General features: G+C 36.8%; 3 protein-coding genes and 1 non-coding gene across 4 annotated transcripts in view; 1 reads left to right on the top strand and 3 right to left on the bottom strand.

Annotated features, from left to right (window-relative positions):
- The window catches only part of LOC100176170 (valine--tRNA ligase-like), a 28,313-nt gene extending 19,766 nt beyond the window's left edge, over positions 1–8,547 (bottom strand). Inside the window, exons 1-10 of the mRNA XM_026837802.1 lie at positions 8,473–8,547; positions 5,032–5,159; positions 4,649–4,841; positions 3,978–4,121; positions 3,346–3,551; positions 2,729–2,867; positions 1,981–2,083; positions 1,575–1,666; positions 894–1,018; positions 278–445 (exon numbers count right to left, since the gene is read on the bottom strand). Of these exons, the coding sequence (XP_026693603.1) occupies positions 278–445; positions 894–1,018; positions 1,575–1,666; positions 1,981–2,083; positions 2,729–2,867; positions 3,346–3,551; positions 3,978–4,121; positions 4,649–4,841; positions 5,032–5,153 (1,292 nt within the window). The 5' untranslated portion in view covers positions 5,154–5,159; positions 8,473–8,547. The remainder of the gene's footprint in view (positions 1–277; positions 446–893; positions 1,019–1,574; positions 1,667–1,980; positions 2,084–2,728; positions 2,868–3,345; positions 3,552–3,977; positions 4,122–4,648; positions 4,842–5,031; positions 5,160–8,472) is intronic.
- LOC100181876 (phytanoyl-CoA dioxygenase domain-containing protein 1) lies at positions 6,301–16,741 on the top strand. Its single transcript, XM_002130823.5, has 9 exons — positions 6,301–6,378; positions 6,818–6,961; positions 7,304–7,427; positions 7,872–7,990; positions 14,275–14,296; positions 14,637–14,765; positions 14,948–15,093; positions 15,782–15,882; positions 16,236–16,741. Exons 1-9 carry the CDS (start codon positions 6,340–6,342, stop codon positions 16,297–16,299), a joined length of 888 nt encoding a protein of 295 aa, XP_002130859.4. The 5' UTR covers positions 6,301–6,339; the 3' UTR covers positions 16,300–16,741.
- On the bottom strand, positions 7,518–7,567 carry mir4106 (microRNA 4106). Its single transcript, NR_034502.1, has one exon. It is a non-coding gene; the product is annotated as a microRNA 4106 (primary transcript).
- LOC100184250 (sphingomyelin phosphodiesterase-like) lies at positions 7,989–14,096 on the bottom strand. The gene is made up of 11 exons (XM_002130696.5): positions 13,973–14,096; positions 13,816–13,905; positions 13,012–13,218; positions 12,318–12,491; positions 11,818–12,011; positions 11,323–11,671; positions 10,479–10,602; positions 9,893–10,022; positions 9,373–9,531; positions 8,753–8,976; positions 7,989–8,544 (listed from the first exon to the last, which is right to left on the bottom strand). The coding sequence occupies exons 1-11, from the start codon at positions 14,045–14,047 to the stop codon at positions 8,330–8,332; spliced, it is 1,941 nt and encodes a 646-aa protein (XP_002130732.2). The 5' UTR covers positions 14,048–14,096; the 3' UTR covers positions 7,989–8,329.
- Positions 16,742–17,888: the final 1,147 nt, after the last annotated feature.

Here is a 17,888-nt window from a genome sequence, read left to right on the forward strand (position 1 = left end):
ATAGGATATTTCATGTTTATCCTCGGGGNTGGGAAACCAAGGGGTTTAATACACGGGTGTTGCACACCATACATGGTGGCTTTATACACCTCATGCTTACTGTCAAGTTAGGATACTTTCATGTTTATCCTCGAGGTGGGAAACCAAGGGGTTTAATACACGGGTGTTGTACACCATACATGGTGGCTTCATACACCTAATGCTTACCATCAATTTAAATATTACACAACAATGCCCCCTTTCATACAAACAAACCCTCTATGACATCACAACTCACTCATTCTTCCATTTCCAAACTTCTTTAATAAAACCCTCCCTTCCAATATCATGACGAGACAACTTCTGCTCGCGCCATAACTTTTTCTCCACAACGACTTGTGTAGCAATACCTGCATGGTCGGTGCCAGGGTTCCATAACACTGTCTTGCCTTTCATTCGGTTCCATCTGAAACAATGACAAAACTTCAGATGAATGTGAATTATTATATAGTAGGGTGGGAAGACGGGACACCTTTAAATATACAAATACCCTGATCGTGTTTTAAACAATTAACAACGGTCTATGGGAGTTGCAAGAATTTGTTTTATAATTATTTGAATTTTTTTTGTTTACTACCAAATGGGACGGGAAAATAGAATAAAAGGGTGTCCCATCTTTCTCCAAACAAAAAATTGCAAAACGTGTCCTAAAATGTTCAGTTCCGAGCGTTTTTACCAAATGATAAATTCTTTTTCTGTATGGCTGACAAATTGGGCATAAGTGAGCAATCCGACGGGTTTCTTTTTTCCTTCCCACAAACAAACCCACAATGTAAAATAAAATAGCATACTACAATTATAACACACCATAGTTTAACTATGACATCACATTTTACAATTATGACATCACACACCTTGTTAATACATCTTCCACAGTATTAGTCAATGCATGGCCAAGATGGAGGCTTCCTGTAACATTGGGAGGGGGAAGGCAGATCATGAAAGTGCCTTTAGGATTTTCTTCATGGGCAGATTTACGCTGTGGGGAATATATTTATGTTGTTTTTATTAGAGCAATTGTGCAATGTATAAGTGACTTTAGGGCATTAAGTGTCTTGCCCAAGGACACATACACCCACAACACAATGGTAACAGCATTAAGCATATGTTTTAAACCTGCGACCCATATAAACATATAATAAACATTGAACCCCTACAGCGTGAGGGCCTGGGATTTTAACATCGAAAACGGGTATGGTGTTCTCCGCCAGCGACTAAACTAGCCGGTCAAAATTAACAGACTAAATTTTAGTCGGCGATTTTGGCGTAGACTAGTTTAGTTGGTATCCAAGAATGCTATCCATAGTATGTAAAGTTGAACAATATTCACTACAATCCATATAATACGACATTGGCATTCAGTGGCGCAACCAGAAAAAAAATAAGGGGAAGGGGGGGTTCCAATCAAAAAAATTAAAAAAGAATTTTTTTTAAATTTTTTTTTAATTAATTTTTTTTTTGGTTTAAAAGGGTGGGGTCGCGCCACCAAAACCCCCCTGGCTACGCAACAATGACATTAATGTATTACCACTTACCCCATACTCGGGCTTGAAGAATCCCATCTTTTCCCACCAAGAATACCAAGCTGCTTCTACATATTGTGGGCTGTAGCTGTCCGGTAGTGGACCTATGGGTGGAAACAATATATTGAATAAAATTTATAAGTTATAAAGCAAGTTAAGTTATAATATATGTAAGCTTAAATTTCCTGCACAATTTTTTTATCTGTTTGCATTTTTATCACAAGTTTGGTTTAGGTTAATTTTTTACCTGCACTTAAAACAAGTTTATAAGATTTCTATGTATTACAAGATTCCTATGTATTTATAAGATTTCTATGTATTTATAAGATTTCTATGTATTTATAAGATTTCTATGTATTTATAAGATTTCTATATATATAAAAGATTTCTATGTATTTACAAGATTTCTATGTATTACCTGATACATCCTTCTTTTCACCGGGTGGAGTATTTTTCTCATACTTTATTATAGTTGCCTTCTTCTCAGACTTTTCAGCTCGCTTGGGTTTAGGCTTTTTGCCCTGTAGTTTATTAAATAGTTTAAATATAAATTTAAGCAATACCAGTGTGTAGCGTACTGTGTATAGGTGTTCTGTTTCATACACCTCGTGGTCATTTGCGAGTTACCGCGTATGCAACTTATTTATCCTCGCATGACAATCGTTATAACACCAGTGTTCTGTTACACCATGTACGTAACTTGGTGGGTGATTGTTTCATGTTAACTTTATAGATTTATTTATGGCTGACGATTTAGACAACCCATAAATGACCACTTGCCCTGAACACATACGCCCACAATGGTAGCATCATCGAGCCTTGATCCATAACCTCTGGGTTAGAAGTGGGCACGCCAACCACTGTACCACAGCAGGATACGATAAAACCATCATTTTAAAGCCCTTGTCGCCTAGCTTTGGGAAAGCGATAGGCTGCAAAAACTAGTGAGATCCATGCAGTAGCACCCCCCGGGTGTTGGGGTAATGGGCCAATCCTGGCCTAAATCCCAGGTTCCATGGCATGCCTCACTGTAGGGCCCCACCCATATAGAATAGAATGTGCATATACAATGTTGGGGTAATGGGTAACTCTGGCCTAAATCCCAGGATCCATGGCATGCCACGCCACGGGACCTCACCCACATAGAATAGAAAACCAGCACCCACCTCTTTAGCTTGACTTTGTTCTTGTGCTTTTTTATTCTTAGCAAGAAACTTTTCCATTTTTTCTCTTTTTTTTGCCTCCTTTTTCAACTGAGCTTCAGTCTTTGGCTTCTCTCCTTTTCCCTCACTCTCTTTTGCACTGCTGGAGAATTAAGTAGAAACTATTTATTGTATATAAATAGTATATCATCAAAGAAATGGTATGTTAGCAATAACAACAAAGGAAATGATGCAAGCTTATCATCTGTTACTATTATTTATTATGTTTTATTATCTTTAAATGCATGTAGCTTGCAACACAGAATTGACATTATTATTTAGGTTAATATGTCTACAACCAGATTTATATCTGCTTGCTAACTTTTACCTTAAATAACTTTTTTTTTGATAATAAATTAATTTCACTTTTTTTGATAATAATTTGCTTTTATTTTTGATAACTACTTTTAATTTATTTGACAATAAATTATTTTTTATGTTTTTTCGATAAAAATTTGCTTATACTTTTTGATAATAAATTACTTTTACGTTCTGTGATAACAAATTCTTTTTACTGTTTTTTTTTAACAATTGCCCTTTTGTTTATTACAATTAGACCTAACAATACCCCAACAACTCACATTGTGACATCATTCTCCTGCAGAGCGAGTTTCCTAAACGCATCACAACCCCCTTTGTCGTATTTCACCTCGGCCACGCACAACTGCACATCACCATCGCCCCCGGCAACCGCATCGATTGCGTTACGGAATTGCTCCTGATTGACGAGGGTGTTGAACCATCGGGTGGCGCTAACAAATTTCTCCCTCGTTGCTGGGGTCAGGAACTATAGAAATAATATAAAAAGTATGAAAAAAATATAAATGACTATAAAATAGAAACAAATCAAATAATATTAAGTTATGAAAATGTTGTTTTTTATATTGTACCAGGTGAATTTAAACTTTTCTTAAAGTAAAGGGTAAAAGAAGAGGTATTAGGTACTAGGTACCAATGTACCATGAATCAGACATTGGGTCAACTCCGGCTTGCCTTGCATATAAAATAGAAAAGGGTATAATAATAAGTAATAGTAAAAACTTAAATAAATAATAAAAACATCAATCCTACTTTACAGTGTGCGTAAAGATTAACAAACTTCCGTCTTATATAAACTATAAAACATATATATCTATTTAGTTTATAAACAGAAACCATAACAACAATTTTACGTTAAGCATATATTTATTAATATGCAATGAAACAAACTTACAAATTTGAATGGAAAATATAAAGCAACTGCACATGCAACATCGGCTTGTGTTATTCTGTCTCCAACCAAGTACATGTTATGTAGAAGGTGTTGATCAAGTATTGCTAAGTATTTCAAAACTTCTGCTTGGGCATGGTTCACCTCCTGGGTAGGATAAGGTATATATTGTAAATGAAGGTTACTTGTGGGGCAACGACAGTCGTTATAACACGGGTGTTCTGTTTCATACACCTCATACTCACTTACGAATTACCACATATGTAACTTATTTATCCTCGCATGGCGGGGCAATGACAGTCAATATAACAAGGGTGTTCTGTTTCATACACCTCATGCCCGCATACGAGTTACCACATATGTAACTCATTTATCCTCTCGTGGCCGGAAAACGACAGTATAACATGGGTGTTATGTTTCCGTTTTATACACCTTGTTCCAGCTTAAAAGTTACCTAGTATTTTGTAATTTATTATTTTTCTGGATTTATAGGCTATATATACTATATTCTGCAAACTGGTTGATTATATACATATAGCCAATAATTTTCAATATGATATAAGCACCGCTGTTGCATTGTATGCATGAATGCACTTTGTACGCTAAAAGTTATTAGCTTGATTATAATGCACTTCCATATCTTCATCACCACAACATAAACATCATATATTCACCTGTTTATTATAATTCCTCAACCCCATATAAGGATATACCCAACAGCACACTCTAGTGTTCAGATCATCAGCGTAACCGATCCACTGCCGGATCTCGGAGTTCTCATTCAGGGTATTCCCCCACAAACACTCCTTCCCAACCAGATAAGAGATTGCGTTCGAATCGGTGAAGGTTGTCCCATCTTTCTCATATCTGTACAATAAACGGTTAAAGTCAAGCAAATTAATGAGTGTCACTATTATAACTGGCAAATATGTCATATACAAATATTTCACAAAAAAATGAATGTTTTGAGCAAGGCTCCCATAAATTAAAATATTCACACAAGTTATATACGTGGTAACTTATAATTTTCTATGTATTTATTCAGGTAAACACCAACCTAATGCTTTGCTTAGGATCAGTGTTGGGCAGAATCTTCAATGGTTGAGCGGCAAAATTAGCAGCAACTTTAATTTTTAAACAAGAATAATTTAGTTTGCTTCCAGAAAAATAAAGAGCCATCTTGACCTAGAAACATGGAAAAAACATATAGTTGGATGCTGTTATAAGCCAAGGCCCAAGTGTAGCCTGTATTTCTTCTAGCTAGTTGGGTAATTGACCAACTCTGCCCTATATCCCTGAGTGCCCTAGTCTGCAATGCTATAAATGGCCCTACTTATCGAATAGAACACTACAAATGACAATTTTTGAAGTTGAATTGAACCATAACAGTGCTATAACCCGTCTCCAGTCGCTATCAGCAGGCAAATAAACTTCCCGCACTAGCTCCATTTATATTAGACCAGTTCATTTAATATCTAATGCTTATAAAACCGACATCCCGCAATAGTTTAATAATGTTTTATGTTCAAAGTTTACGACCGGCTGGTGCAATATTTGAACTTTTCATGCCAATACACCAATTTAGTTGCGCGAGTTTCACAAAGCTACGCAATTCACATGTTACGTTTTGCTTCGTTTAAACGTCTATATTTTAGAGGAAAACAAGAAAAATACTACGTCAAACAAGCAAAACATTTTTACGAAACCCACTATCTCAGTATAAACGTGTGGGTGATTCCCCGTTGTACACGTTTTGAATTCCAGTAAATTTAAATCGATTAAACACTAATGAAACCTATTAAAATACAACAGAATCAGTGAAACATTACTTAATTACCTTTTAAAACCATTTTACAGAATATAAACACCCTAAAATTGATTAATTCCATTATAAACTAATAAATAAATTTTATATGATGTTTGTGAGAGAAGCGCGATAAACGTGACAGTTGTCATCAAATTTACAACCCCAACGAGATATTTTTGTTGTTGTGTGACGTCACGCACGTGGAAACATTCGTAGTAAAACTTAGGTGTTTGCTTTGCATTCAAATATTAAGTAACTAGATGCTATTAGCTTGCGTGTTTACGTTTTTATAAGCTCTATTTAAGCCCTAACAGATTACAATTTAGTTAAATGATCACAAATTCGTATAAGGTTAAAAAATCTTTAAAATATGTTCGTACGCTTTCTAGTTATCAAGAAAGCTAAGAACAGAGTTTCTTATGTTCTTAGCTCACACAATTCTATTTGATTATGTTTCTAGTTTAAAAAGCTAATTACATTTCATTAGACTTCAATTTAAACAATATGCTCTTCTATGTTTGCAGTCATACCTTGTATAAGTTAGCCACTGTATTAAGAATGAAAGAGTTCAAATTCACCCAAGCTGATAAAGAAAAGGTTGGTATTTTAATGTTTCATTTCATATTAATTTTTTCTCCTGCAGTGGTTTATCACACCTGTCTCTATGATACACCATTGTGCACATATGTGTGTTTGGGGAAAACACACAATTTTGGTAATTGCTGGAACCCAGTTGTCACTCATGGCCATGCATTTCTCCTCATGCATTTATTTCCTTTTCTGCTCCCTTGATTTCTTTCACAATAGAATAAATGCCAACAACTAAATAAATCTTTACAAAAAAAACTGCAAAACATTATTGAATCTCAAAATGTATGGTCCGTAGCAGTTTAACTAAATAATGAAATGTGATACAGTTACATTCTTCTATTTAAACTTTTAAGCGATTATTTACATTCTTCTATTTAAACTTTTAAGCGATTATTTAACTACCAACCACCACCTCTCCTATAAATAAACCAAACCCTCCACACAGTTCGAGGAAGATGGTTACCTCGCTCTGGAAGGATTTCTAAGTGAAGCAGAATGCGATGAACTACGTGGGGAATGTAGAAACATTGTTGATGAAATGAATCCCGAGGAACATAATACTGTCTTCTCTACTGATAAACATGAACAGGTAAAATTAACAACTGTTGATCTGCTGTATTTGTGTAACTGAACCATTGCTCGTGAAAAACTAATCAAATATTTTTACCAAAATCTGCAAATCCTGATTGAATCTTAAAATGTACAGTCAGGAAGCGTTTAAACTTTAGGTTTAGTAACTGAATCATTGCTAGCGGTAATAAAGAGGTGTTTGAATATATTAGATTTAATGAAAATTGTCAGTGAGCCTTATGGTCAATCAAACTGGCAGACAAACAAAAAAATTCAAATAAAAAATGGGCACAAGGACTGTGAGATTAAGTTTTCATTCTAGCATGTAGTTGGTAACATACTAAATTTATTTGGCTGGCAGATGGAGTCAAATTATTTGTTGACAAGCAACGACAAAATTCGTTTCTTTTGGGAGAAAGAGGCTTTGGATGAAAATGGTAAATTATGTCTTCCAAAGCATGGGGCATTAAATAAGGTTGGCCATGGTAAGTGGAATATATACTGTGTATTTAGGTGTATTGTTGTTAGACAAACAACATCAGAATTTTAGTTAATTGGTACAAACTGTACAATTTAAAAACTAAACCAATATTTTACAAAAAAATGCAAAACATGATGGAATCTTAAAATATACAGTCCAAAGTTAAATTCTGACAAATTACTATGTTATAAACATAGAATAAGTTTGGGGTTAAGTGCCTGTTCAGTCACCTAAACAAGTAACTTTTCAGAGACTGCAACATGTTTTAGTTGCAGAAGTATATCGTTTGATTGTACCTTAAGAAAGCACACAAAATATAGGGAGGGTTCTGGAATGGGTGGCATTGGTTTAAAGCCAAGTTATTTTTAAATTTACATAACCATTTAAAAATGAATGAGTTTAACAACATATGCTTCAGAATTCCTAAACACCATGTTTTTATTCACAGCGTTACATATTCTAAGCGAGCCGTTCCGTGAAGTTACTTTCAGTGAAAAAATGCAGTCAATTTTCAGAGGTCTTGGTTTTGTGAAGCCTGCTATACCACAAAGCATGTATATATTTAAGGTAGGATATGTTATGTATTTATATGTGTATATATAAAGGTAAACTAATATAAGGTTTGTATACTGTGGTTATAATGTTAGTGGTTGCTTTTTTATAGAACAGGATTTGTATTGTTTGTTAATTACTTGTGATATATATTATTTAGTGTTGCATCTCTGTTTTAGCTCGGAAAATAAATTCATTTGTAGCAGAATGATGATTTAGTTTTTTGCATAAAACGGCAAAAAAACCTTGTTTTTAAACCACTTTTTTAAAGTACTGGTTTGGTTTTGTAAATATTACAAAGTCCCATTTAATGAAAAATTTATTGAACAAAACACCTTGAAAAAAAAAACTAATTTACAAAACTTTTGAATATTTTTTAAACGTTTTCGTTTTATCTTTTACATTGTTTACTAAACAAGCGTTTGATTGTTTGTTCATTATGATGTCACAAACAACTACTTTGTAACAATCGATGTCATGACAATGGAGTTGCTTACCGAGGCCTTCTAGTGGTGAGAATGTAGGATGACGAACGTAGTGTTTCACGTATGCAGCAAGGGATTGTGGGACTGTCAGAAATATATATTGTTATTTCTCATAAAAATATGAGCCAACAAAGTTAACACCAATGCATAAAATACTTTTTATAATTATAAAAGCTCACACAACATAGTAATAGCTAAAGCATACTCTTGGTAAAAGGCTGGCGATAACAGTACTAAAAAATGTGTATAAAGTAACCAGCGCCTATATATAGTATCAAGGATCCATACCAACCTTGTGTTGCGTGTTTATTGGTTAAAAACTTCTCCCATTGCCCAATCATATCACCCCAATTATCAGCGCTTAAATATGATTGGTTGTAAGCATCGCACGCATCATATTCAAGCAACCAATTCGGTTTGTTCGTTTGGTGAGCTTTTTTAAGGTCTAACGTATATGTTCTGTGGTTGGTCACGCTCCATGTGGTGTTGGCGTGGTAACCATCAACATCATATACTCTGAAACATAGACATCATATAAAACTTTAGTGCTCTCGGCCTCCATCCAAGAGGTGATGGGTTCAAGGCTCGGTGCTATCATCGGGATCTTAGTGTAATAGTGTCAGTTTGTGTCATTTTGCAAGATACTTAACGACATTTGCTCTAATCTAGTGCTTTATTCTGGGTTGTCCATATTGTTAGCTATTCAGAAAAACAAGTTACATTCCTGGTAACTTGGGGGTGTATGAAACAAAACACCTGTGTCGTTGCCCCGCCATGCGAGGATAAATAAGTTACATACGTGGTAACTTGTAAGGGGGCATGAGGTGTATAAAACAGAACACCCTTGTTATAACGACTGTCATTGTCATTGCCCCACCACGCCAGTACAAACAAGTTGCATCCATCCATTACCTGTACGCTGGCTTCATGAATATATATGATGTTAAACTGGGGGCAATGTAAGCTACAGACATTGGCGTTCCATCTTCATTATAAATCAACTCAATCTCATCATTGTGGGTATGACCAAAGAACTGGGCTGTTATAATGTGCTGGAATCGCTCCAGTATTCTGTGGGATTTATAAGTTGTTTAAGTTTGTAGAAGCCTTTACTTTATTACTCTATAAAGGACATTATGTCTTTGGCCTAAGATGTCTGTACAATCAGGTCCCATGTAGTACTAAAGCACGCCATGGGACCTAGGATTTATGCCAGAGTTGACCCATTACCCCAGTCTCCAACATTGTATATTCACATTCGAATATATAGGTTTATTGGTTAAGTTCTACAGTGATGCATGTTATCACTCATATTTTAAGAGTTTTAGGATAGAAGTTAAATGGGAAAAAGAGTTGGCCCACTAAATTTAGCTTACATGGCAAACCTCACCCATATAGAATAGAATATGGGGCAGAATCTTTGCTTGCTAACCTGATATAATTGAAGCTCCAACTTTCAATACAGTCAGGTTGTTTCCCTGGTGGAACATGACCAATCACTTGAACTTTTTCACCCGACATTTCTGCCGATGTCAGCACTTTTACAAACCACTGTAGCATGCCTGGATGTATGGATAGCTTATGTTAATGATGCTAAAGTCGTCCAATAGGATGTCTCAATAATTCTAGGACCACCTACAATTCAGTCACTAATGTGTTGTGGCAGTTTGGGTGTTTTGGTTAAAAGCAGACTTTGGCCAAAATCAGTTATCATTGCGTGCTTTGATGTATCTCAACATTTAGCAAACCCAGAGAGATTTAACAACAAAATAGTCGCAACTGAATCACATTTCATCATTTAGTTAAAACGCTCCGAACTCTATATTTTGAGATTCAATCATGTTTTGCATTTTAAAATATTATTTAATTATATAGTTTTTATTCAAACTGCTATGGATACAAACTACCTAAAGGTTCATCCTTACCACTTGGGTCCACATAGAGAATTAGCATCAAAACAACAGTACATTAGAAGTTATACCATGATATTAATAAACTACTTAAACATTCATCCTCACCACTCGGATCCACTGGGTCCAACCACACCCACCAGTTCTCAGTGTAGCAAAAGTTTGTGTTAAGAGATACGATACGGAAGCCTGGTTTAACAAGTGTAGAGTAGAATCCTCCAAGTTCTATAGTCTGTAAGGAGTGTTGTATTGTTAAACAAGGCCAGAGTTGGCCCATTACCCCAACATTGTATATGTACATTTTATTCTTTATGGGTAAGGTCCTACAGTGAGGCATGTCATGGGACCTGGGATTTAGGCCAGAGTTGGCCCATTACCCCAACATTGTATATGCACATTCTATTCTATATGGGTGAGGTCCTACAGTGAGGCATGTCATGGGACCTGGGATTTAGGCCAGGGTTGGCATCATTACCCCAACATTGTATATGCACATTCTATTCTATATGGGTGAGGTCATACAGTGAGGCATGTCATGGGACCTGGGATTTAGGCCAGGGTTGGCACATTACCCAACATTACCCCAACATTGTATATGCACATTCTATTCTATATGGGTGAGGTCATACAGTGAGGCATGTCATGGGACCTGGGATTTAGGCCAGAGTTGGCACATTACCCCAACATTACCCCAACATTGTATATGCACATTCTATTCTATATGGGTGAGGTCATACAGTGAGGCATGTCATGGGACCTGGGGTTTAGACCAGAGTTGGCACATTACATTACCCCAACATTGTATATGCACATTCTATTCTATATGGGTGAGGTCATACAGTGAGGCATGTCATGGTACCCAACATTTATACGCAGAGTTGTCTCATTTCCCCCACCCTACTGTTCTATCATTGTCCCATATTCCCCATCCTACTATACTAATATTACCCACCTCCTTTGTTGATGAAGGCAGCCATACACTCCATGCTTTCCACAACGCATTATAAAACCACTGTGCTGAATATGCAGCACCAGTGTTGACCGATGCTGGTGGAAAATTATTAGAAGGAAAACTATCATGGTTTCCCACAGCTGGAAACACTGGAGTATTAGGGAAATATTGAACCAGCAGTGATGTGATGTTGTGTAGCATATACAGCTGGTTCAATCGGTTTTGTGACCACACATCATGCGCTGGTACGTCTCCTGTCCATAGGATGTAGTCAAAGGGTTCTTCTTGGTTTGTTTTTGAAAGTTTTTGTAGAACGTCGTTGACTGTCCACCATGGAAGGTCACATGTTCTGTTGGAATGATCGGTTTATTATGTTGACATAAATTTTTATCAAAATGTTCATTATCGATATTCTATTCTGCATTAGTTAGTAAACATTATAACCACACGAGGCCTTATTGCCCCCACAACACCCATTATGTACTTCCACAATACCTATAGTCCCCCCACTTCCACGCTTTGTTTGTTTCATTTATCTTCTTAGTCATGGGTGCTTCCCCTCTTATAGGATCAATTATTGTCGGTACTTTATCGCCACCTTGTGAGCGGCAACATAGAGGTTCATTACACACAGCGTTGCTACCAACCTTGTATTGAAGGTCTATATGTACGTCGCTTAGATGGAGAATCTGTTGAATGTATTGTTGAATGAATGAATGTAACTTGCTTATCCTCGCATGGTAGGGCAACGACAGTTGTTATAACATGGGTGTTCCGTTTCATACACCTCGTGCCAGCTTATGAGTTACCACATATGTAACTTTGTCGGTGATTGATTTATATACGGCTGAGAATTTGGACATCACATCAGTGATTACTGAGTTGGAGCAATTGCCTATATGCTTCTTGCCCAAGGACACAAATGCTCACAATAGGCATGTTGTTATGTCATTAAAACAAACAAGTTCAAGCTTTTTACTTCCCTTAATTCTTACCTTTAGTGTTTTTGTTGGAATTTCCATAATATTTGATTTCCACGTTCGTTTCCTTCGCAACGGAGGTAAACTAACCAACCAATCAGAACGGTTGCCTGAGTTTCTAGCATCTGGTATGTCGGGGCAGAAGTAAGGGAGGCAGATTCCACATATAGATTCTGCTGATAAGTCAACCTGTGTGTAAGGTTTATATGATTGGAACTTGTTCATCCTCGCATGGTGTCGTTATAACATAGGTGTTCTGTTTCATACACCTTGTGCCCGCTTACAAGTTACCACGCATGTAACTTATTTATCTTCGCATGGCGGGACAACGACAGTCGTTATAACACAGGTGTTCTGTTTCATACACCTTGTGCCCGCTCACAAGTTACCACGCATGTAACTTATTTATCCTCACATGGCAGGGCAACGACAGTCATTATAACTTGGGTGTTCTGTTTCATACACCTCGTGTCTGCTTACGAGTTACCACGTATGTTATGTAACATGTTTATCCTCTCGTTTTGGGGCAAGGACAGTCGTTAAAATATTGGTCGCCTACTACAGTGGTTCAAACAGCATTTTGACTGTTACTGTAAAAGTTAAAATACTTTCTTGGATGCTTACTAGAAGTTGTTGTTACCCACGCTCCTAAAAATGCAGTCAAACCATTTATACCACAAACATTCCAATCCTTAGTAACCCAACATACCTGTGTGAGCACAGAAGTTGCTTCGGGACCAAATATGGAGTAAGCCCCTTTACAAATCCTGGGTGTCTCAATCCTAAAATACTCGCATCCCTTTTCAACCATTTCTCCCAACTCCTCCATCGAGGAAGGATCCTCCTCCAACCTCATCTTCTCGTAATTAACAAGGAAGATACAAGCGGAGCATTTAGTTGTCATCTCACCCTGAACCTGGTGTTAGATTTGGTGGTTTTTGTTAGTTTTAGTTCAAGTAACATGGTTAACAGACATTGCTCCAACCCAGTGGTTACTAATGGGTTGTAGCACCCTAGGTGTTGGGGTAATTGGCCAACTCTGGCCTAAATCCCAGGTTCCATGGCGTGCCTCACTGTAGGACCTAACCCATATAGAATAGAATGTGCATATACAATGTTAGGGTAATGGACCAACTCTGGCTTAAATCCCAGGTCACATGGCGTGCCTTAGTGTAGGACCTCACCCATATAGAATAGAATGTACATATACAATGTTGGGGTAATAAACCAACTCTGGCCCAAATCCCGGGTCTCATGGCATGCCTCACTGTAGGACCTCACCCATATAGAACAGAATGTGCATATACAATGTTGGGGTAATAGACCAACTCTGGCCTAAGTTTCAAGCTGTTCTGGCATGGATTTGTTTTAACTTATTTATTCCTGTTATTTTATTCACCAATTTGCAGCTAATGACCTTTAAAACAAACAAGGCCATAAGCAGAGATCTTTCCCAATAAATATTTAATTAACATAACTTGTATATTAATATATTCATAACGTATATACTCACGTGGGTGCTCTTCTTTTGAATAAACGTACTGACGTCATGGACGATATTCTCTCGTATATTACGCACTCGATCGACGTCATTTCGTATCTTCTGCAACAAAATAAATTTTATAATAAACAAACTAACAAATAATATAAAAGATAAACCAAGAAACTACCTCAAACTGTCGAACCGGCGTCGCGATACTTCTGTTAATAAACAAACAAAACAAAACGATGACGAAACAATGCATGGTGTTGCTTAACAATGAACCTCTCGAGAAACCGCTTCCTTTTATTCAAACACAATCGAAAAAGCGCCGAAATTATGACGTCACATTTGCGCGTTTTTAATTATTACACGCGCTTTTCTCAGATAAGCGTCACAAAGCGCGCGTTTTTATTGTGACGTCACACCACGTAACAATACCTTGTATGAAGTAATTATTGATATTATTAATAAATTAATTTTTTGTTTCAGCCAGCGAAGATTGGCGGAGAGGGTGAGTTTAGTTAATTAATTGGTTAAATAAAAAACAATAAATTAAACTTTATATAAATGTTGCTGCAAGGTATAATATCAGTTCTTATCTCTTCTGCATGCCTTATACGACTTACCGACGTAATAAGGGGACAAAATTAAACGAAATTAGCCGATTATTTAAGTAACTAGTTAGTGAATATAGACATCGACGCTGTTCGTTTCCAAACTTATTTTGACCAACTGATCATTGCATACTGACGTATGCGAGAAAACAAAAATATATTTAATTAGATATAAAAATATATTTAAGGTGTAAAAACCAATCAATTAATAAACTAACTAGCTAATTCCTCAACCAGTGAACCGGCACATCGACGCGACATTTCTTTACTCCGATCCCTTAAAGTTAGTTGGCGTGTGGTTGGCCCTCGAAGACGCGACGCTTAACAACGGGTGCATGTGGTTTGTACCTGGGTCGCATAAACAATGTGAGTATGTGACGTCATCGAGTTCATGACGTCATCATAATGACGTAATTAAAGTTACGTTAGGATTTCAACGCGGAATCGTGTTCATTCAGAAATCAGTTTATGCGATGTTTAAAGCTTTACGTTGCGAAATGACGTCATTGTATTACGTCATGTGACGTCATATTATTACGTCATTGCAGGTGACGTAACATACAGGATGGTTATGAACCCGGTAGAGGGCGCTAGGCCTGCGACCGTTTTCGAAGGAAATATGAAACATTATGATTTTGACGACTACAAGGCTGTTCCGGTTAAAGAGGGAACCCTTGTTCTTATACACGGGAAGGTATGTTGTATATATAATACTGTGGGGTGAGATGGGACATCTGTTATATATAATACTGTGGGGTGAAATGGGACATCTGTTATATATGGTACTGTGGGGTGAGATGGGACATCTGTTATATATGGTACTGTAGGGTGAGATGGGACATCTGTTATATATGGTACTGTAGGGTAAGATGGGACATCTGTTATATATGGTACTGTAGGGTGAGATGGGACATCTGTTATATATGGTACTGTAGGGTAAGATGGGACATGTTCTCATTCTCTTTTATTGTCCCATGTGTTAGTAAGCAAACATTATTGACAGAATTATATAATGCCCACGACTCTAAAAGACCGTTATTAATAGATGGATACCGTCACATGATGTCCCTTATTTCGTGAAGAGCGTGGTTAATTGTTAAAAACACGATTAGGTAATGCGAGATACCATTGGTCCTATTTCAAAGTGTACTATAATACTGTGGGGTAAGATGGATACCGTTAGCACATAATATCCCATATTTCCCAATCCTGTTTTTAACTATAACAACGCTCTTTTAGAGTCGTGAGGATACGGTTATGTAGTTCTGTAAAATTATTTGTTTACTACCACATGTGACGATAAAGGAGAATGAAAACAGGGACCAACTTATCCCATTGCATATATAATGTGACGTCATAATCGTTTATATTACGTCACACAGGTCCACCATAGGAGCAACAGAAACACTTCGGAAAATTCTAGAAATATTTACACTTTCCATGTCACAGAAACGAACAATTCGAAATGGAGTGAAAGAAATTGGTGAGCGTAGCGTAGCTTAACGTAACCATGCGTGTGTTAGGAGGAACCTAGTGTTACAATTGGCATTTGTACTTTGCGAAACCCGACAAAAATAACCACCCATAAAGTTACATACGTGGTAACTTATAAGCGGGCACGAGGTCTATGAAACAGAACACCAATTTTAAAACGACTGTCGTTGACCGCCATGCGAGGATAAAATAAGTGGTAACATAGGTGGTAACTTGTAAACAGGCACGAGATATATGAAACAGAACACCCGTGTTATAACGACTGTCGTTGCCCCGCTTTAGAATAAATTCCTATTATATCATACACTTTCCACTTACATATAACTTGACTTTTAAATCTAGGCTCCAGCCAGCAAACGGCACGCAGTTCCCTCTGTTATACGAAGACTCCAATGTTACAAGTTAAACAACGGGACCCTGTATAACGTATAGTACTGTGAGGGAAGATGGGACACCTTTAGCACATGATATAAAAATATCCTGATTATGTTTTAAACAATTAACAACGGTCTATGGGAGTCGTGGGGATACGGTTTTATAATTCTTTGAATGCTCTTTGTTTACTACCAAATGGGACAAGAAAATAGAATAAAAAGGTGTCCCATCTCACCCCACCATACTGCTGTATGTAAAAACGTCGTTGCCTATATCTTTGTGTGCGAAACTGAGGCCTAGCCTTAGCGTTAAAAACTTCCAGCTATTAATCATGTATCTGGAGATTATTGTTTGTTTGTTCGTATATAACGCTTAGGTGTGTTTTGTAAGTTGTGTTTGGTGCACTATTACTAAAAATGCATTATATTACTGTATACTAGATATAGCTGCTGCAAATTGTGGTGCTTTGTGTAGTTAGTAGGTTGCGCAATTATTATGCAATAATAATCATGCAGTGCTTGTATTTTGCCAGAATAAAGACTGCCGCAAAATCGTATGAATAAATGAATGTAATTTACTTTATCCTCGCCTGGCGACTACACGAGTGTTCTGTTTTCATGCACCTTGTGCCCGCCTACGAGTTACCACGTATATGTTACTTAGTGGGTAATTATTTTTTATGTATGGCTGACAATTTGGACAACCGAATAGTGACCACTGGGTTTGAGCAATTGTGGTTAAGTGTCTTGCCTTTGGGTTAGAGGCAGGCGCGCTAACCGCTTTGCCACGGCGCCGGACATATATAGACTTAATGCAATACAAAACTAGTAGGCCTAGCATATATAAGCGAATAACTCAACCAAACAGTTATCGGTATGTCATATGTGTTAGGTGCTTACGAATTACTCTCTATAAATGTAGCCTACAGGTATTAGCTGCGAAAAAGTCAAACTTAAAAAGGTTTTCCAGAATTTTTCACAAGTAGGTATTATTCTATGTTAAAATTAAAAGACGAACGACTTTTCCCCGAACGATTTTTCTCTAATTCAGCGTTCAAAATTAAAGTCCCCAAAGCACTGTGGATTTTATATTTCTATTGTTTTGGCGCAAAACGTCGGGGAACCTAAATAATTTGCAGAGCATTAAAATAAAGTTTGTATGCAGATTATAAAAGATTTTTTTCTGGCGTGTAAAGACTAATTACATCTTTTTAATTTGAAAAAACTTGCAAGGTATGGTTATCAGATGTACTAACAGCAATATTTATGTTCGTTTTTCGTTAAAATACTCGCGTTTGGCGCCGTAGTACAGTTGGTTAGCGCGCCTACCTCTCACCCAGAGGTAATGGGTTCAAGGCTTGTCGCTGCTACGATTGCGGGTGTATGTGTCCTGGGCCTCGCCAAACCGCTTACATTATAGAAAACTAGTTTAATATATATAGTACATTCTATTTCTGGTGTTTCAAATAAAATCAAATCGTGGATAATGGATATAGATATATACCATTTTATTTAAGATGGAAAAACTTTTATTATCATAAACTGAATCTACTGAGAACTGAATTAGGGTAAATATAGTTTTTAGTTTAGTATATACTTCTATTATTATCATTTGCTTGTG

Source organism: Ciona intestinalis, unplaced genomic scaffold, assembly GCF_000224145.3.
Source record: "Ciona intestinalis unplaced genomic scaffold, KH HT000019.2, whole genome shotgun sequence".
NCBI lineage: Eukaryota > Metazoa > Chordata > Ascidiacea > Phlebobranchia > Cionidae > Ciona > Ciona intestinalis.